A 22,363-nucleotide genomic window follows, 5' to 3' on the forward strand; every position below is an offset into this window, starting at 1 on the left:
GTCCTGACAACTCTTAGAATCGAGCTGTTAAATCCTCTATTAAACACTCTCAGATTTAGTTACACTCTTTTAGTAAGAAGCAATATGATAATGTTTTTGGGTTCTTATAAATTCTTCAGTAGTATACTGTATGACCAAATATATGGGGACAACCATCCCAATTATTAAGTTTAAGTGTTTAATCCACATCTGTTGCTAATGTGTATAAAATCAAGCACACAGCCATGCCATTACTATAGATAAAGATCGGCAGTAGAATGGGTCTTACTGAAGAGCTCAGTCACTTTACAGGTGCCATTGTCATATGATGCCACGTTTGCCACAAGTTAATTGTAAGCACTCTTATTGTGAAGTGGAAGCATCTAGGAGTAACAACAGCTCAGCCACTAATTGGCACACTCACAGAGCAGGGCTGCTGGGTGCTGAAACAAATAGTATGTAAAGATCGGCAGAAGCACTGTGTGTCAGGAGCTTCATGAAATTAGTTTTTAAGGCCGAGCATCTGCACATAAGCTAAAGATCACTATGGACAATTCCAAGTGTCTGTGGTGCATACCTGGGAACTCTCCCGGTTTGACCCTGAGATCTCCGGGTCAACACCCAAATTCTCCGGGTCGCAGGAGCGGGGTCTTGACATGCCCCGCTCCCCACCCATTTGCCCTTTAAATGGGGGTGTTTCCCGCTAACATGGGGGTGGAATGCCTACTGACATCACCGGGCAGTCCTGGAAGTCTCCGGGTAGCCGGAGTGAAGAAGTTCCCAGGTTTGCTGCAGTGTAAAGCACATCACTGCTGAACTTTGGAGCAGTAGAAACATGTTCTCTGAAGTTATTAACCCCAAACAATATATAGTTTACATGGGTACACTTTTCACAGGAAAAGAGAATAATCTCTGAACCGACAGCGCAAAAATGGCAAAATTGCTCTGGGCTTTGAGGTACCAAAAACCCCTGGGATTGAAGGGGTTAAAGAGATACTATGGTATCCTAGACAGCCCTTTCAATACAAGTCAATGGGTGTGCTTGCCAAAAATGTGCAAGGTGGGGTTTCATTAGAAGCAGACCCCTTCTAATGGCCTTGAATGTACACATTACAGAAGATGTGTTCAGAGATGTAGAATCCATGCAATTGCATGTATTTAACCCCTTAATGACAAAGCCCGTGCATGTATGGGCTCAAAATGCATTGTTTTCAATGGGTTTAGGGACCGCCCATTGTCCTTAAGGGGTTAATCATGCTTTACTAACTGGATGTCTGATGGATGAACCTGTGTTCGGTGGATGCCAGGAAAACACTACCTACCATAATGCATAGTGCATACTGTGAAGTGTGAAGGACAGATAATGGTCTGGGTCTGTTTTTTCAGTGTTTGGGCTAAGCCCCTTAGTTCCAGTGTCTTCCAACTTTGTGGCACCAGTTTGGAGAAAGCCCTTTCCTGTATTGAATGTGCACAAAGCAAGATCCTGGCCCAGACTGACCACCTCAGGGATGGCCTTTTTCAGGGCCTCTCCTGGCCCCGAGAGCACAGGAAACAGCCTCTTCCCCCAACAGTCTCTCAGCTCATCAAACTCCAGAGGGTTTTAATGCCCAGCACATGTGCCTGATGCAGTACCCATAGTAATCCTGGACCGCATCCTGCAGACCTCTAATCTCTTGGTTGTCGTACCTACCATCTCCAACGCGGTCCCTCATTGGCCGGCCGTGAGTGGGCGGCTCTCTCGCGAGGATGCACGCACGTACACGGAGAGACGTGCGTGTTGGCACGGCGTGAGCCGCACACAACATACCAACGTCCCTCACCGAGCTGCCGCAGAGTGTCAACAGTACTCAGGGGGTTATAAGTTATCCAGGTCCCGACGTAACATTGGTTAGACGTGAGTTTTCCACTGAACGCGGGAATGGAGCATTGGCCCACCCTGCTCTCCAACTGCTCCACCCCAGGGACCCATATGTATGACCTGCATAGCACCCAAATGCCAAACTAATCATCTCCCTGGGGTTTACAGCGTCACAATACCCAGTAATAAAATGCTTGATTCAATGCAAAATTATGATCCAGAATGGTATAGAATTGTGCCCCGGCAAACATATATATATATATTTGTTTTTTAATTTATGATCAATCAAATATTATCAGATAATATTGCAGTTGCAAAGCACATAATCTACAAAATAAGCCATTTGAGCGATTCCCAAACCTGGGGCTAGATAAAGACTGCTAATCACCACCTTAAGCAAAAGGGAATTTAAATTTTAGCAGATACATGATTAATATCTTTGTTCTACCATACAGTACCTGATTACCTGGTATTATCATTATTATTTATTGAAAATGAATAAGATGTCATACTGTAGACTAATGAAGTACCTAAGTTGTTGTATCTGTCAAGATTCTGTTTCTGATCTTGTGGTCTACAAACTCAGTCATTTTCATGTTTTCATGTTCTAACAGGGGCACAAAGGGCATGTAGGAGAGCGTGGCCCCCCAGGAATTGATGGGAAGCCTGTGAGTAGATGTCCATATTGGATATTTTTCATAAACCCTTTCTTTGCCATTGTGTTGTACAATGTTCCCAATTTTCAAGAACTGATTTGTAAATGTGTTGTAAACAATTACCGTATTGGCTCGGATATAGGCCGCCCCCGTATATAGGCCGCACCCTAAAAGTTTGGTGCTTTTTTAAAGAAAAAGTTTTTTTCTTTAAAAAAGCACCAAAAAAACATGCTGCCACTCTGTCTCCCCCTCCCCCGAGATATGCTGCCACTGTCCTCCCTCCCCGAGATATGCTACCACTGTCCTCCCCCCCCCCGAGATATGCTGCCACTGTCCTTCCCCCCCCCCCCCCGAGATTTGCTGCCACTGTGCTGGATGTGCTGGCACCGGAAGTTCTATACGCGTATTGCATAGATGTCCCCCGCCGGCCCCGCAAGACACCCGGGAGTCTGCTCCGGTAAGTCGGGGGGGGGGGGCAGACGGTCCGCACGATGCGCTTAGACAACCTCCCGTGCCGGCACCCCCCCCCCCCCCGTGGGAAGTGCTGGCAGGGGAGGCTGTCTGAGCGTATCGGGGAGTAGGATGCAGGTCCCCTGCACCGCTGCGGGGGATCTGTATCCTAACTCCGCTGCCTGACTGACTGAATGTCCCGGGCGTCGGGCGCTAGACCCCGAATATAGGCCGCACCCCCACTTTAAAGACTTAAAGTGGGGGGAAAAAGTGCGGCCTATATTCGAGCCAATACGGTAGATTTTCACATTGTTAAACTTATCCTTATCTATAATGGTCACTTGTTTGTGGGTTCATTAAAAGTTCATAAGAAGGACAGATCTTCCCCTTGTGGCTGCATGTGCTATTATTATTAATAATTAATACTAGAGCAGTTTATAGAATTATGGGCATATTTATCAAGGTAAAGCTGCAGTGGTTATGGTGGAAAATAATAGATTATTGAGAAATCACTTTGCCCTGGTTTCTAAATGTGACTTCGAGGATATCGGACTTGTATGGTGTTTTTAGTGTATCTAATAATATTTGTTGGATATTGATTTGCAGGGCTTACAAGGGCCTCAGGGACCACCTGGAACATCTGGACCTCCAGGAGAGAAGGTTGATTTTTTTATGTAAATGTGTTTAGCTCTGTTGGTATGGTATTTGAAGTTGATCAGCACAGTCATAAATAGGAAGATCTACTTACATAAAAGGGTTATTTAGGGGCAACCATATAATACTTCTAAAACCAAATTACAATGCTAGATCCAACACTGACCATTATATAAAGCTTTAAGGGACACAATCTCCCCATTTTGATTTCAAAAGCAGCTACATCCTTCCTGCACCATTCACAAATCTGCTACATGATATTAATTGGGAACTCCTCTCCATGAGAGGGCAAAGTTTTACTTTACTGAGAGGGTGGTAGAAAAGCAGAAGAGCTTCCCAGTAGCAGGAAAGGCTAAAGAATGAGGGAATAAAAATCTGCATGGGCATAAATCTATCTGAATAAAAGACATGGCCAAATGTCTGATTATGATCCGAGTCTTTAAATCAGGAAAAAAGGGACAGACCAGAAGAGTCAAATGGTTCTTATCTGCTGTCAAATTATAGGTATCTAGGCGTTCACTGCCAGATTAAAACCCTCAGGGTTTCTTATATACGTGGCTTTTGGGGCCACTGCCCTGACACACACCTTTGCCTCTCGGGTACAGTATAATGAATATGCCCCTTGGTCTTGGATGTTCAAATGTTTTGAAAACCAGCATTTGCTATTAGTTCTGCAGGTGTACTGGGCCATCTCTGATTGTAACACACACTGTCATTTAAAATCTGTTGTGTTTATTGTTGTGTTTGCTTTTTCGGTTAAGGGTCAACAGGGACCACCAGGGCTTAAAGGCGATCCTGGATATCCTGGGGTTCAAGTAAGAGGATTGTTTCAGCCATTACAATACCCTGAAACCATTATTTTTTTGTACAAACTATGTATGAATTATAGGTGATAACAGCAGCCTGTACTATTACAAAAAATCAGCACTTAAAATTTACAATCAAATTATGTCATAAACCAAAAACTAGATGAGATATTAGCAGATACCAGTTCACTGAGGTTAATTAAACTCCCCTTTCATAAGATACAGCTAAGCTAATATAATGCAGATGCAATGCCTATATGTATGAGAGAGATAGCAGAATTGATGACATGAATAATCAATATCAATACTTTACTTTTTCAGGGACCCCCAGGAATGCATGGAACCCCAGGTCCCGTGGGGCAGAAGGTAGTAGTGCTAGCTTGATGTGCTATTTTCTTATACATGTACTGTTTTTTTGCAAAAACTTATTTTAAAAGGGGTAATTCTTGAAGGCTGTTGAATCCTTTTTTTAAAGCCAGTTTTTAAAGTTATGCTTGTTATGTTTTTGCTGTTGGTTTCACTTTAGTTGATGCATTATATGTGCACTGGAATAAAATGGGGAGCAGATTGCTTTAGTTTTGGGAACCCCTCAGGGTCATTTGTGTCTAGTGAATAGAATAGCCCTTGAATTGTATCTTTGGCCCTGAATGAGATACATACCTTCAGTGATATTTGTTTAACCCATTTTTGTGTTGTATTAGGGATCACCTGGCTCACCGGGAAAAGTAGGACAACCTGGGATTGTAGGAAAAAAGGTAATAATGTTAAGATAACATTTGAGTGGCACAAACACTAATACATGTATGTGATGTGTCACCATGTCTTCTTTACTAACTTATTGTACATCTACTAATCTTCATATTTCTGTAAAATAATGCTGTTTATATACACATATATAAAATAATATACAAACATATTTTAATAACTTTTATCCTTTTTCCCATTATAGGGTAGTAAAGGTGAAAAGGGATTGTTTGGTCTTCCAGGGCTTCAGGGACAAGCAGTAAGTGACTTTTTTTCTTTCAAAACAGGTTTTGTAGCTGTGTTATTTTAATTAATGTATTTAGGCTAGGAATTTGTCCATAGGAATTACAAATCTGGTTTTAGGGAGTTTGGCTCACAGCTCCTCTGAGAGTCTCCATTGTGATGGTGGGCCCCTTTTACACATAGTTGGAAGAAGAGGACTGCATTGGGAGGCAGGCGGGCGGGCGCGGGCGGTCTTGCTGGGACTGCGGGCGGGAGCGGGCGGTCAGGCACTGTACCTGCGGGTAATCCCGCGCAGTCCCGCAAGGCTGTCTTCTCGCTGCTCCATAACAGTGTCTCCTATCTTGCTCCGCCCTGGAACAAGGCGGAGTCACGTGATGTGACGTCACTTCCTGTGACTCCGCCTTGTTCCTGGGGGGAGCAAGAGAAGAGACGCTGTGAGGGAACAACTTGCGGGACTGCGCGGGAAATCAGGTAAGGAGGCGGGCGTGATTGGCCACAAATGTGGCGGGAGCGGAACACCCACATTGCGGGAGCGGGATTAAAAACAGCGGGAGCGGGATTAAAAAAGCAGTCCCGCGCAGGGCTCTAGTTGGAAGTATACAAATATATTAAAAAAGACTAACTATAGGTTTGTAAATAATTCAATGGAGACAATCTAAAAATATTTAAAAAATATAGATAGGGATTCTTCTGTAATTTATTAACACAGTTTAGTCTTCAGAGAGGTCATAGTTTAAACCCTAAGACTTGCAGATGGGGCCCAGAGCATAGTAATAATATATATGTTTTTTGGCTTCTTAGGCAAGAGGAGAAGGGCTAGATTGCTCCTACTAAAGGGACACGCCAACAATTATAAGCACTTATGATGCATATGCAGTGTGTATGGTAGCTGAATTGGCCCTTTAAATTTATGCCCCCCCCATTGCAAATACAGAATCCTCCTATATACATTTTTTCCCCCACCCCTGGTATTTGTTGTGCAGGAGATGCATTGAGCCGAACACATCACCTGACAAGTGGTATAACTACTACTCCAGCAAAGGCCTGCCAAGCATTCAGTGAAGGGTCTAATGAGCTGCCAACATACGTAGAAAAATGCCCTCATTAATTTCACAGAAGAAATCCTTATAATAAATACTCACTGGCATGTCACTCTACTTGCTCTTCTAGGGAGATCCAGGACCACCAGGAAGACCAGGATCTCCAGGGCCTGAAGGACCAAAGGTGAAATTATCAATGCTTATTCTGTTTCACATGTTTCAACCATATAGATTTTTTTCTTAAACTTACATACATACAGAGCTGAAATAATTAACAGATGACAGATTATGAGACAAGTTATTGTTAAGTTGCCTTCTCCCCTATTGTAATAAAACATTCAAAGGGGTTGACACTGGATAAGTAAAATGTAATGTAATGTAACAGCCCTGTTTAAAAAGTGCCAATGTTTGACTTGTCACATTCAATCTACAGCTGTAGGTGCAAGGTAAATATGTGGGATTGGGGGGGGGAGATCTAGGATAGGCAAAATGTCCATACGAGGACACCAGTATCCATGGCATGGTTTGTGCAGGTCCATAGCACAGCATTTATTGTCCACCACAGACCCCAGTAAATGTCCACCATGAGCATTGTTGGTGCTTACTGCCTGGAAAAAAAAATGAATAAAAAACTCTTTAGCCTGCCTCCATGCATGCGCTTGCAAAACGCATAAATATCCATTCAAATAAAAATTAAACATGAAGTAAATAAATTAAACTAAAGAGTCAGATACAGATGGCCACAGTATCTATTAACTAAATGCTACTGTCAAACATCCACCATTTACAATTCATAGATGAATGAAAAGTTACTTACGTATTCTGGTTTAAAAACAGCATACAGATCAGTGAAGTTTAACCAGTCCAGATCATCCCAGATGAAGGTGACTCGCCATACACACCTTTTCCAGCTATACCTAATAATGCCTAGAAGGGTAAGGGTAGTGAATTACTTGAAGTTTCCAAAGGTAACTTCATTATAGCCTGGATAAATCACTATTAATCTAATCTAATTAAAAGTGAATACCTGAATTCTATAAAATGCTCCCTATTAAACACTATCTACCAAAAGAGTCCACTGCTAATAAAAGTTACAAAAACTTTGAACTGGTTTAATTTCCCTTGACATAATTCATCTTTTTATGATCCTGTGCCTCTACCATTTCTTTGGATTATTGACTCTACCTACTTTTTGCTTCAGGGCTTTCTTTAATGCCATTTGTTGCTTTTTGCAGGGAGGACAAGGTCAACCGGGTAGACCTGGAGCAGATGGATCTCGCGGGGCACCGGTGAGAACATTAATTTAATATAAACAGTTGGATAGTCCTTCCCTGGTGGCCCTCAGTATTTCATATAGTTGCCATGTAAGTGTTCTTATAAGCTGTTTTAGCTAGGTCTGAGCATAGTCATCTGTGTCTCTACTAATGCAGCTATTCCTAATAAATAGAATTAAAAATAGAATACTAACCTGTGGCCCAGTTTCAAAACAATCTCCAGTGTATGAGCTGCCCCAGCTGTATGTTAAGTGCTATTTATATATATTTAAATTTAATGGAACCTATACATCATAGACCTGATCTTGTTATCCGAAATCCATAATCAACTTTACATAATGAATATATTGTAAGGTTTGGTGTAGGATAAAAAATCAGTAATATGGAAAGTTGATGACGAAAAGTGAGAAAAATCCAAAGGCCAGGGCAGGGAGCAAAATAAATCAGGAATGAAACTACCTACAAAGGGTGAAAGACAAATATGATGTAAGTGAAGGTCAAGCCAACTAAGTTCAGATCAGAGATCCTTCTGTAAAAAGTCCTTCTTCACCTCGCACATACTGCAGGGTAACAATTTACAGGCGCTAGTGATGTCTCCCTCTGACCAAATGTCCATTATGGCAATCTTGGTGGTATGATGTGTGGTTTTATATCCCTATCGAATATAATGAGAGAGTTTAAACGTATTTCTAGGTCACTTAGCAGTATGGCAGGATATGCCTCCTTAGAATATTCGTAACTAAACAGAACCTACATCTTTTATAAGAAGGACAAATTAGTTAAGTAATGATTTCTGTATGATGGATATTGCCATGCGTCTATATTTTATTTAGGGCTTTCGTGGTTCTCCTGGTCTACCTGGTACAGCTGGCCTAAAGGTACGTTTTAGGAAATTTTTAAATGCGAGAGCCTCATTTTGTTCATTTAAAAAAGTCCAACTTCTTTACTTAAACTCAAGAACACACATTTAACATATGTTTTGAATATAAGGCTGCCATCGGGAGCAATTCTGAATGAGACAGGAAACAGTATTAGATATGTGCCAGCAATAACTCGGCTGAAAACCTGGGAATCCCATTTATATGACAGCCAGATCTTTGCTAGTGGCAAACAATGTGTATTCACTGCACATTGGAAGAAAGTTATTAGCTGCATAATTCCAACTTGCAAATTCAAAGTTTAAGGTTCAAGGAGTTGGTATGCTCACTGTGAATTGAAAATAACAAGCGACTAGCATGTTTCCAAACATGAGAGTTGCAAATGTGAGCTGGAACTTAGATTCTCTCCTCTCCTGGAAAAATTGGCAGGGACCTCTCATTCGGTGGGAGTGCTTTTGCCCCCACCCCCCAAAAAAGTGCTTGTCAAGCCCAAGATGAGCTGACTGGCAGTAATTATACTACATGCCAGCAGTTGCGTTTATTCGAACATATACCTGGTGGTGGCGAAAGAAACAAATGCATATAAACATATTCTGCAAAGTCTTCCATGCATTTTTAAGGGGGGGGACTACTTAAACTTAAGGCTACCCCTCAGCTATCGTATGCAAAAAAGGGCATTTGAGGGCTGTAATATCTGTTTAATAAAATAAGTCCTGAGGGTGTTTAGACTGCAAGTATTATTATTATTTTTTTAATGCTTGTTTGAATAGCGGTAAATTTAGGATTGTACAAAACATGGTGGTAAAGACACCCCTTTGGTCAAATAAATTATTGCATGAGTATGGTTTCATTTTTACAGGGAGAAAGAGGTTTACCAGGGCCTAAAGGGATCAGTGGATCACCTGGCCTAAAGGTAGGCACATTTGTACTTATCTTGTAGTTTTCCATATAGTATTAAAAGTACATGAAATGCATTTATTCATCATACCGGTTTTTATGATATGCAAATTATCAGTTCCTTAAGCCATTATCATTGGATCTTCCCAGCCCTTTAACTGTATGTACTACATGGTTGTGTAGTTTAAGCAGTTTCATCACTACCCTGCATTTTATATTATACTTCAGAATGTTATTATAACATATAATATATCTGCTCTAATATATATATATGCTCTTGGTCACACATAGGTTAAACTTGTATCCAGCTCTGTAAATTATAAATTGTGTGTATGTGATTCAGCATGTACCAACATTATAGTTATTAGAACAAATGCTAGGTGTTGTGACAAATATTTATTTTCTATTACGGTATATTTAGATTGCTTAGGAAACAGTACTTTTCCTAACTGGTCACAGAACAGGAAGAAATTACAATAAGAGAGATTGTTCTTCTATCAAATGTGGATTCATGTACTTCTGTATATATAGTGTTAATTAACAATTTAAATAATAAGGTATTATTGTAAACTGCTCTGTAAACCACAGACTATACAGTGGCAACACCTAATAAATAACTGAGTAACTAAAAGCAGTGACAATGGCAGTTTGAGTACATATCCCCAGATGGATCTAAAGAGCTTTGTGATTCTATCAGCTCTGCTCTGCTTTTTATTGCACTTGATGTTAAGACATGATCTAAACTTGTGCTGTGGCGCCACCATGTGGCAAACATTAAATACTGACAATAAATTTGGTGGAATGAATATAATATGGCTTAGAAATGCCTTCTTACCATTTATTACTATTATTATCTTTTAGTTGTATAGTGCCAATTTACACAGCGCTTCTTATAATACATATAGGAAAAGACTAGAATTGGCAGATTAAGACAAACCGATACATTAGATGGAGAGAGCTCTGCTCCCAAGCTTACAATAACCTAAGAGCAAAAAATATAACAGAAAAGAGGGGTTTTCCTGGCAGCCAGACTGCTTTACAATTTACTATCCCCATACAAGTGAAAAGCTGAAAGACTGCAGTCTAGATTCAGGGCTGGTGCAAGGATTTTGCCCACTCCTCCCCATAGTGAGCGCGGGCGCCTACTTTACCTATAGATGGTGCTGGCCCTGTCTAGATTATATAGGGAAAATAAAGCCTATAACTGTTATAATGCAGTTGAGTATTGCATATCAATTGCTATTGCCCAATTAGTATTATTAATAGGTTTTACTGCCTGCATGAAAAACTTACTTTCTCAAAGAAGTCACACAGGTAGAGTAAACTACGGAAATGATTTATGGTGCAATTCCTGTGTCGCTGGAGACTATAACAAAACATATTTTATTGGACATATATATTTTTTATTTTTCACATTTTGTTTAAAGAGCTCCAGCAGATTCTGTAGCACTATTACCACGAGGGGCGGGTTTTTTTGATCACGTAATCATTAATTGGTCATTTGTCCAATGAATCCATTGTATCTGTAATAACTTGCATTGGTATATCTACTGGTAACAGGGATACCTTGGACCTATTGGGCTCCCAGGAGCAGAGGGGATTCAAGGACAGAAGGTATAGCTACGTCTATCTCATATTATGTTATTATACAGCAGCCTCAAGTTTTGGTCTAACCTAATGCACACTGTATTCTTAAACCTAGGGGGTTCAAGGTGACCATGGCTTACCAGGACCTTCTGGCCCTCCAGGAATAAAGGTAGATTACATTTCCTCAAACCATTTTGACTGCGTTAGGGGTTCTGTGTATCAGATGTTCTTACCTACCTTTTTCATAACTGGTGTGTAATCAATCTTGTGCAATATAAGTAAATAAAACTTTCCCTTTAATAACTGAATTCCTTTAATTAAAATATTAATCAAGCCCCGGTGTTATGTTTTTTTTGTAGTGTGATTATAAAAAAGTGCTAGACAAATATAAATGCTATTTTTTTTATAATCACATGATTTGCTATTTTGTAGGGAGTGGGTCAATGGAAGTTTATACTGATTATACTAAATTATTCTATGGGGAGGTATTGCAGCTGATATGTATGTTATTTGTGATGGAATTTTAGAGGATCTAGTATGGGGGTTATTGCTATCAATTTTGTAATAATAGTTTTGCTATCAATTTTGTAATAATAGTAATAATAGTTTTGACATGACAGGGTCAAAGAGGAGATCAAGGATTACCTGGTTTAGAGGGTCCCATGGGAGCACAAGGGCCTAAGGGTCATAAGGTAAGTGCAGAGGCGTATCTACTGAAAATAGCGCCTATGGCAAGCACTGAAATTGCGCCCCTGTCCAAAGATCAACACACAAACCCAGATCAATTGAAATTCACTTGTGATCTCAGCACTGAAGGTATATATCAAATAAACAGAATCAGACATACAAATCCTGTATTTGCAGGTATACAATAATAATATATGAAACGTAGCATCGCAGGTATAGATCAAATAACCACATGGAAACCGCATTGCAGGTATTAATCAACTGAATAAGACATATTAACCCTGTATTTGCAGGTACACATAAATAATGTACGGAAACATAGCATAGCACATATGGATCTACAGAATAACACAAAAACCCAGCTTTGCAGGTAAAGATCAATTGGAATTCACAAAAAACACGGCATTAAAGGTATATTTAAAATAGGGCTGCAACTAACGATTATTTTCATAATCGATTAGTTGGCCGATTATTTTTTCGATTAATCGGATAAAAAAAATGTACAAAATTGGGCTGCAACTAACAAATGCAAATAATTTAATAAACAAATGATGTTAAATACAAACAGCAGAATGAAAAAAAACTTTGATAAAATGCATTTCTTGTCTTTATTTCCCAACCAGCCCCCCCAATTTATGCACATTTGAGCCCAGGCTTGCCACGCTGCCTCCCACATATGCCACTCCACGCTGCCTCCCACATATACCACTCCACGCTGCCTCCCACATATGCCACTCCACGCTGCCTCCCACATATGCCACTCCACGCTGCCTCCCACATGTCACTCCACTCTACCCCCACATATGCCACTGTGCCTGGTACGCCTTATACCCCCCGATACACCGCTCCATCCTCCCCAGACATGCCACACTGCCTCCCAGGCATGCCACGCTGCCCTCCCCACATATGCCTTATATACCGTATATGCCTTATACCCCCAGATATGTCACTCCATCCTCCCCAGATATGCCTCATACCCCCCAGATATCTCATAGTCCCCTCATAGAGTCACAGACCTGTTCACAGCACACTGACACCATACTTTTATAAATAAGTACTGGGTTAATCTTCACTGCCCCCAGGATTTAGATTCCCCTTAGTTTCCCCCCTTTACCTCTAACTGCACCTTAAGTTAACTTTATTAAATTAATTAAATTAACCCTCAGTCCTCATCATTAAATTAACCCTAAACACCCCATCAACCACAACAGCCCCTAAATTAACCCTAAACACCCCATTAACCACAACTGCCTCAAATTAACCCCAAACACCCCATTAACCACAGCTGCTCCTATATTAACCCTAAACACCCCATTAACCATACCTGCCCCTAAATTAACCCTAGACACCCCATTAACCATTGCTGCCCCTAAATTAACCCACACCTCCCCTTTCAGCAGCCCAAATATTAATTTTATACTTACAGTTAGATGAGTGTCACAGCCATGTGGTTCTGGCCTTCTGGGAGAAGGAAGGGGCGGGGCCAGTTGTCACAGTGATTACAGTGAGTCAGACTAAACGGATTATATAATGAGGGGTAAAACCCTCATTTTATAATCTATAAAAATCGATTCAACTAATCGATAATGAAATTCGTTGGCAACGATTTTCATTATCGATTATTATCGATTTTATCGATTAGTTGTTGCAGACCTAATTTAAAACCACCTAAATTACAAGCATAGATCACAGGTTGCACACCCCAAAGCAAGCCCTGGCGTCCACACTGCCCACATAGAACCTGACCAGCACCCAGATTACACACACAAGATTTGCAATCTTTGTCCCCAAATAGCCCAGCACAAGTCAACCTTGTCCCCAAACAGTCCGGCCTGTGCCATCTTTGTCCCATATACACCCTGCCTATGCCATCTTGGTCCCCAAGGCTCAAACCTCCTGCTAGTGCCATCTTTGCCCTTCCACAATTATGCATCTATGATACACAAACTCATTCAGACAATTTATCCGCACATTAACTCATGCTCTCCCTCATTCAGACAACTCATCCACACATTAACTCATGCTCTCCCTCATTCAGACAATTCATCCACATATTAACTCATGCTCTCCCTCATTCAGACAATTCATCCACATATTAACTCATGCTCTCCCTCATTCAGACAATACATTCACATATTAACTCATGCTTTCCCTCATTCACTCAATGCATCCACACATTATTTCACACTCTTTACTTATATCTACCCCCTCTCCCTCCCTTATCCCTTTCTAACCCCTCTCCCTCCCTTATCCCTTTCTAACCCCTCTCTCTCCCTTATCACTGTCTAACCCCTCTCCCTCCCTTATCACTGTCTAACCCCTCTCCCTCCCTTATCACTGTCTAACCCCTCTCCCTCCCTTATCACTGTCTAACCCCTCTCCCCCTTTGTAGTTCTCTCACCTTGAGGTCCAGCGACGGGAGCACGAGGCTTCTGTCTTCCTGCACGGCCCGCTGCTTCACTGCTGCTGAGCGCAGTAATATGACGTCGTATTTCGGCGCTCAGCAGTGAAGCAGCAGGCACCAGCGAGCGTCTTTTAAACACTGTCTTTTTTTGATGCGGGGGAGAACGAGGGGCACCGAGCGGTTGCTAGGCGCCCCTCTCTCTCCTCCGCATCAAAAAAAAAAAAAAGACAGCGTTTAAATGCTGCTCGCTGGTGCCCGCTGCTTCACTGCTGAGCGTCGAAATACAGCCTCATATTTCGGCGCTCAGCAGCGGACACCAGTGAGCGGCTTTTAAAACGCTGTCTTTTTTTTTTTTTTTTATGCGGGGGAGAACGAGGGGCGCCGAGCGGTTGACAGCATTTAAAAGCCACTCGCTGGTGCCCGCTGCTTCACTGCTGAGCGACGAAATATGACGTCATATTACGGCGCTCAGCATGAAATGCCGGCACCGGGACAGAGGTAGAGGCCTCGTGGAGGAGAATGAGGGGCGCCGAGCGGTTGCCCTAGATACACCACTGGGTAAGTGTACAGTTTACACACGATCTTTTGTGGTATAAAACCATATATAAAAATCAGAAAGGTTTGTCTACTTTAACAGATATATAATAAGAGACAAAAACACAGTAACATAAAATAAATAAGTGACAACTCAACAAACAATGCAACCAAAAGGCCCAACCCAGCACAACCCAGATTGCCCCATCCATGCAGGATGGTGGGCAGAGGGAGACTGAATTAAGATTTTGTATTCAACCGGCATATTGTATTCCTTGTGAGATCACTGGACGTGTGACCTCATCAACATACACACATGTAATACAGGAAGAGTTCAACTGGCAAAAACATTTTCAACAATATTTGTTATGTCACCTCATCTTTGATGACTGGAAGTGAAATCGTTAAAATTACCATACCCCTCACACTTTGTATAGCCCTCTTTTGTGAAGCTCACAATATTCAATGCTTAGGAATAAATGAAAAATAAAAACTACATAGCATTTATTACACAGGGTGTGCTTATTTACTGTTGGCTGTTCAAATGTTTTCTTCCAGGGGGACACTGGCGAAGATGGGGAAAAGGGAGAACAGGTAAAATACTTTGATGGTTGAAAAGTAGTGAAATTGTAAAATGGTTTCTAATGGTTTGTAATGTTTATCCAGGGCTATCTCCTGGATTTCCTAAGCCTACTTACATCCTTTACCTTTGGGCTACTACAGTTACCTCCTCCAGTAGCTTAAGGCTTAGCAGAGGTCATGGTTCTTCACAGACTCTAATTATACTACATGGCTTCATTTATAGTTTTTTTTTTGGTTACTTCTGTAGTTCAAAATGTGTCTTGAAATCCTCAATTGATTGTATTAAAGCACCCTTACTCCAGCGATCTTGCCTTCAACACACAGAAAATTGTAAAATTGAAAAATGTAAACAGTCATTAATACCTAAAAGAAGGTAGGGATACAGAACAATTATCTAGATGGAAAACTCTTACAAAATATATTGCACCAAATACCTCCATTTGCAGTTTAATGTTCTTCTTTCAGGGAGAAAAAGGTGAAGCAGGACAACCAGGAATTACTGGCATACGGGTAAATACAACACTTAAAAAAATTAATGATATATCACAAAGCACACAATAATTGTTTCTTTTCTAACCTGGAATACCCTATAGGGAGAAGAAGGGAGCAAAGGGGCAAAAGGAGAGGTAAGTACTGAAGAACCTCAACATATTATATCTCAACATATTATAGAACCAATGCTATTGCCTTGGTCATTGCTAGATTTTTTTCCCACATTCATTAGACTCACCTTTGCTGCGGTTATATTTCTGGGTATCTGCTAAATACTAAACAGATGAAACTATCGAACTGCCAGAAAGTAATGCCTCAGCTTCAGTTTGAATTGGTTTATTGAAGCACAATAGTGTAAACTGTGGACAGTATCTGCATTAACTTTAAGGCACTGGGTGGGTTAACATAATACGGCATATTATACCGTCACACTACGGAAAAACATTGGCTGTGGTCTACCCATTGGAAAGAATCTGCCCCTACATATAAACAGAGATTGCACAGTTAATGCACAGATGCACAGTTGTTATAATTTAACATTTAAGTATTATCTCTTGTGGTCTAATTCAGAGACTTACACGTCTACACCTTATTACTTAAGAACTTAAGTCTTTCAATCCTTAGTCATATTTGTTAGAAAACAGGTACTATTAAAAAAAGGTATTTATTAAAAAAAATACTGAGTACTTTCTTCAGAAAAAAAGTTTTGAAACACTAACCCGCTTGACTGAAATACAAGAACGAGTGATATTTTTGTGCTTTTGCGCATTATTCCAGAAAAGAACAATTATTAGTCACGCCTGTTTCAAAACCACTCAAACCATCAAAAATTGCGTAGCCGCTTTCTTCACAAATATAACATCAGAAATCGGTCCAGCTTGTTCATAGGTTGAGATATTGTGTTTGATGGTTACTAAATAGATGAAGCATTTGTCTACATGTTGTGCTTAAATGTTGAGATGTACAATTATTGGTGTTTTTCAGAAAGGTGAAATCGGTGATGTTGGTGATAAAGGACTAGAAGGCAAAAAAGGAGACTTAGGGATACCAGGCCTTCCTGGACCACGTGGCTTTCCAGGTGAAGGAGGACCACAAGGAAGAGCTGGAATCCCTGGCATTCCTGGAAAACCGGTATGTCGTTTACATTGTTTGCTATTTGGTAGGGTATGGGAAATAAAAACATTATATACTATGTAGTATTTTGATAATACAAAACGTAGCACAAGTGGATCACATTAAAACTATTGGAGGTTTCTCCTTACCTTGATTCCCAGAGCACTGGCACTTTATTTCGTTAAAATTTGGGCTGGGGTCGTTTCCTCCATAAGCCTGTGATCGGGGAAATTTTGTAGCGTTATGTTGTGATTCTATTGCATAAATAGAAGCTCTGCTTAGTTTTTTCCATAAGGAAAAAAAATAAGGTTTTCACATTTTTTTTGCTCCATCGTGTTAAACACCACCATGAATAATAATACAAAGCTATCCTTTTCCTCAGGGAAAATCTATGACAGATGACCATATCATGAAGCTATGTAGCAATGTCCTGCGTGGTAAGTTGTGAATTTTTGTCTGATATCAAATTATTATTGTGCACCCAAATTATTGGAAGCATGTACCATTTCATGGAATTTATTTCTTAAAAGTAAATGGTAATAGTTTCCTTAGAACTCTTCCAAACAGCAATTTTGATAATGTGTCATGTCAATTCTGTGTGGTAACTCACCATCCAGATAAATTAAGTAGTATTAATACGAGCCCATATAGAAAATGAAACATAACAGTAATTTGGGATATTCCTAACATAACTAACTGTATTCAGATAAAGATTATAGTTAGAATAAAGCAATCAGAAAACACTTCGCTTAGTTGAGTGCCCTGTTTAATTAACTGGTCAAAAATACATTTTCCCCATTTTTGATGCACAATTGGAAACTGCTTCAGTGTAGGTATTTGCCATCTACTGGATCAACAGCAAGCCTCAGCTTGATGGACCTTTGCCTTTTATTTAACCTAAATTCCTGTTACTATGTTTTATATAGCACAGTTACCGTCATTACTCCAGAGCATGACTCCGAGCTGCCCTCCTTGTGAAGGGAAACCTGGGTTGCCAGGGTTACCAGGCATTCAAGGTCGTCCTGGAGAAAAAGGACCACCAGGTTATCCAGGGAGAGGAGGCAGGTCTGGTTACCCAGGTCTCCAGGGCATACCAGGTCCAAAAGGCATAAAAGGTAAACGTGTAAGCCATCTGTATATGTTATTTAATATATTATATGTTTAACTTTAAGAGGAGATATCAGTAACATAGGGCAAATGTAAAATAGCACATTTAACACATCTGAATAATGCAACATATTACCTATTAATCTATGTGCAACTATTGCATACATACTTTACATACTAATTACACATTGTATATGCTTAGTTAAGTACAAAATATACTTTGTGAAAGTTAACACAACATTTTTGACTAAAGAATATCTCTAGTAATATAAAATCCATGTCACCCTGGGAAGTGTCTGTCATGCTGGTCAGGGCTTAAAGGTCCAATCATACTGAACCCATGTCATTGCAATTGGGAGTTGTCCTGCTCAGAATTTCCATTCTCAAAAGCTGAGGAAACACATACACTGAGCACTTTGATGCCGGTCCCCTGCATAGCCTGTGGTTGCAGGGATTAGCGTTTTGTTGTTAGATAAAGGACTCTGTACTGAGATCTTTGGTGGCACACATGCATTGTGATAGGCTTGGGTGGATCTTTCACTATTGAATTGTGTCATGTGTGTCATTGACAAGTGAAAAGTAACTGGTGGAGTGGAAGAGACGGTACTTGTAAAGTGTAAATGCCGGACCTGTCATCATAGAAGTGCACGTAGGGCCAGCCCATGACATTCTGCAGTCTAAGACTGATGATAAAATGGGGACCTGGATCCTCCTGTCACCCCCTCCCGCCCCACTTACCAGTGCTTCTGGGTCCTCGGTGTGCAGCCGGGGCAGCGTGTAGATGTTTACGCGATTCGCGTAGACAACTTATGCTGCAGCAGGAAGGAGGTGTGGTTAACAGCGGGGGTTGTCTGCGTCCATCGCGCAGACCTTCCCCGGCTGTCAGAGAGAATTCCCCGCACCGGTGCCGGAGGAACTCTGATCTCTGACAGCCGGGGAAGGCCAGCCGGCTGCAGCGAATCGCGTAGACATCTACACGCTGCGCTGCCCGGCTGCATGACAGGGGAGTCAGAAGCACAGGTAAGTTGGGGGGGGGAGCGGGGGAGTGTTAAATGGGGGGCATAAGGCATTTCTGGAGGCAGAGTGTTCTATGAAATGCCTTTTAACCCCCTTAATGCCACTCTGCCTCCAGAAATGCCTTTTTAACTCTCTATACGCCACTCTGCCTCCTGAAATGCCTTATACCTCCCTATATGCCACTCTGCCCCATAATATGCCTTTTAACCCCCTTAATGCCAGTTAAGAGTGACATATAGGGGTATAAGGCATTTCTGGAGGCAGAGTGGCACATAGGGGGTCAAAAGGCATATCATGGGGCACAGTGGCATATAGGGTTAAAAGGCATATCATGGGGCACAGTGGCATATAGGGGGTATAAGGCATTTCTGGGGCAGATGTGCATAACTGGGGGAGCAGGTTGGAAAATAGAAGGAAATAAAACCAAAATATTTTTCTCAATCATAGCTTTTATTTAAAAAAATAGTTTACATGAATTAACATTTACTGGTAAAACTTTTTTCCTATAGGGTCGTCTTATATTCAGGCTTTTTCTTTTTTTCCTAAATTAATATTCAGATTTGGGGGGGGGGGTCGTCTTATAATCAGGGTCGTCTTGTAATCGAGCAAATACGGTACATTCATGCTAACACACAAACACATACAATCATGCTCTCACACAAACACACATTCATGCTCACACACATACATGCTTACACACATATACATATCTTTGCCCCTCTAATTTAAGGCTGTGTTCTCTTGTTGTGGTGGTTTTTCTACTTTTAAATATACTCTCTTCCTCTGTTGCATTAATTCCCTTTATGTATTTATATATTTCTATTATATCCCCCCTGTAATGCCGTTCTTCCAGGCTATTTATGATAAAAAAAATTGAACCTTTCCTGGTAAATTGTATCCCGGAAACCACAAATTAGTTTAGTATCCCTTCCCAGAACAAGCTCCAATGCATCTATATTCTTTTGGAGATATGTTCTCCAGTACTGTTTACAATACTCCAAGTGAGGTATTACCAATGTCCTGTACAACAGCACTTCTCTCTTCCTACATCTAATACCGCTACCTACTCAACCAAGCATTCTGCTAGCACTTTTTGCTGCTCTATTACATAGTCTACCTTCAGTCCTCTGAAATTATTACCCCTAAATCCCGTTCCTCAGATGGTGAGGTTAGGACTATTTCAAATATTCTATACTCCACCCCTGGGTTTTTATGCCCCAGGTGTATTACCATGCACTTACCCACATTAAACGTCAGTTGCCATAGCTTTCACCATTTTTCTAGCTTACCTAAATCATTTGCCATTTCACTTATCCCTACACAGGAACACCAACCCTGTTGCAAATCTTTGTGTCATCAACAAAAAGACATGATTTACCATCAAGACATTCTTCAATATCACTAATGTAAATATTAAAAAGAATGGGTCCAAGTACAGATCCCTGAGATACCCAACTGGTCACAAGACCTTGCTCAGAATATACGCCATTGACTACAACTCTCTGTTGTTTGTCACTCAACCAGTGTCTAATCCATTCAACAATACTGGGATCGATTTAGTTACTGAATGAAAAAAAATCAATAAGATTAGTTTTGTGATTTTAGCTGTTCAGCAATCCTATCCTTTAACATAGTTTCCATAAATGTCCCCACTACTGATTGTAAACCTTGTATGAGGCAGCTGTTAGCTGTCTTCACATACATACAGATAGTTGGGTGTTACCAGCACGTAGCAACCACATATGGCCCATTTGGCTCTCATCAATACATAGCACCAATTAACATACAAAATCCACATTTATCACCTATATATTATCCACAAACGATAGGGGACCCTCTGCAGAATTTCCATAAAAACAACACTTATAACAGACACGCTACCTATAAACTGACCATATAATTAACCACGAATTACATATAAAATTTACATTTTGTCACTGTAACAAGGTCCAACTAAGGACATGTTGCAGGAAAATACAGTGTTCAGCTCACAAACATTGTTGGTGAGTCATGAGACATGACTGCCTAAACGAGGGAAACTGGGAGATATTTATGCTTTTTATATTGGTTTTGTGTTTGGGAGTTTTGAAAGCTGTAAGTAACATTTTCACACAAATTGTAACTATTCTATTTAGGCGATAACGGGCAAAAAGGAGAGAAGGGTTTCAGAGGAGAACATGGCATAGGACAGCCGGGCCCACCTGGACCACCAGGTAACGTCAATAGTAATATATAATCATGCTTGGTTCTACCTTATAACTGCCAAATAGTACAGATCTGCCAACATGTGTTAGAAAGATGACATGGACTACGTGTAAAAAACAAAAAAGCTAATAAAATAGCCCAAGTCCTGTGTGACAGAACATACTTAAGAATAAGAAAAAGTCCTTAAACTTTTGACAGGAACAAATGTATATCTCAGGAACAAATAACACCAATATCCCACCATCAGAGGTTATTAAAGGAGCAGTCTTATTTGCCAAACAGTCCTACCACATATGTAAGCTACTTTAATATGCATTTTTGACTTTGTAAAAAAAATCCACTTACCTGCTGCAAATGTTGCCTCCTCTGCAATTCGTGTCAGTTTATGCCTACTTAAATCAGCCATTCATTATCCGGAATGTGCTTCTACAGAACTCAATAGGAGCACAAAATGTGAAAAGTACAAGGATGATCTCATCAGGCTGCCTGGGACTCTTGTGGGAACCAGAGCATATGTCATTAATCTTCTGCCAGGCAAATAGCTGGTGGGTGGGGATGCAGACCGGATGTATCTTCTCGATTTAAATATGCTTTATACAGGACCATCCAAACTATTATTTGGTGATGGCTCTTCATAATGTTAAATAAGTAAATAAACCCCAATGAGCATTTGTCCTTGATCCCCACAATTTGCAGACCACCAATTCTGGTGCCAACAAGCCAAGGAAATATAAATGAATTGTAATAATCATCTGTTTTTATCACAGGATTACCAGGATTAAATGGCAGCAGTGGAGAAGGCCTGCCTGGTCCACCAGGTATTCCTGGTAAAAATGGAGTATCTGGCACTCCTGGGAAACGTGGGCAACCTGGACCGCCTGGAGTCTGCGATCTTTCATCCTGTTTCTCTCCATACGGTGTAAGGGATGATCCTTTTAGGAAAGGACCAAACTTCTAAAGGAAGAAAACGTGTGATCAATGTTGATTTCTACGACCTGATCCTCATATCGAAGAACTGATCCTATTTCAGGAAACAAACTGGAGGAGCTTCTGATTTATAGCAGCGGTTATCAAATTATGTACTTTTCCCTGAAAGTAATTTATTATGCATTACTTTCGGCAACTCAAGGAGCTGAAGTTATACTGCCAATTAGTT

General features: G+C 40.7%; 1 protein-coding gene across 1 annotated transcript in view; it reads left to right on the forward strand.

The window, feature by feature from the left end:
- The window catches only part of LOC149302677 (uncharacterized), a 47,846-nt gene extending 25,681 nt beyond the window's left edge, over positions 1-22,165 (forward strand). Inside the window, exons 11-25 of the mRNA XM_089482305.1 lie at positions 2,452-2,505; positions 4,359-4,412; positions 5,105-5,158; positions 5,353-5,406; positions 6,561-6,614; positions 7,666-7,719; positions 9,442-9,495; positions 11,182-11,235; positions 15,250-15,285; positions 15,739-15,783; positions 16,750-16,896; positions 17,261-17,315; positions 17,805-17,993; positions 21,138-21,215; positions 21,975-22,165. Of these exons, the coding sequence (XP_089338431.1) occupies positions 2,452-2,505; positions 4,359-4,412; positions 5,105-5,158; positions 5,353-5,406; positions 6,561-6,614; positions 7,666-7,719; positions 9,442-9,495; positions 11,182-11,235; positions 15,250-15,285; positions 15,739-15,783; positions 16,750-16,896; positions 17,261-17,315; positions 17,805-17,993; positions 21,138-21,215; positions 21,975-22,165 (1,173 nt within the window). The remainder of the gene's footprint in view (positions 1-2,451; positions 2,506-4,358; positions 4,413-5,104; positions 5,159-5,352; positions 5,407-6,560; positions 6,615-7,665; positions 7,720-9,441; positions 9,496-11,181; positions 11,236-15,249; positions 15,286-15,738; positions 15,784-16,749; positions 16,897-17,260; positions 17,316-17,804; positions 17,994-21,137; positions 21,216-21,974) is intronic.
- Positions 22,166-22,363: the final 198 nt, after the last annotated feature.

Source organism: Sceloporus occidentalis, unplaced genomic scaffold (assembly GCF_023333645.1).
Source record: "Sceloporus occidentalis isolate IW3139 unplaced genomic scaffold, rSceOcc1.0.p SCAF_18, whole genome shotgun sequence".
Lineage (NCBI taxonomy): Eukaryota > Metazoa > Chordata > Lepidosauria > Squamata > Phrynosomatidae > Sceloporus > Sceloporus occidentalis.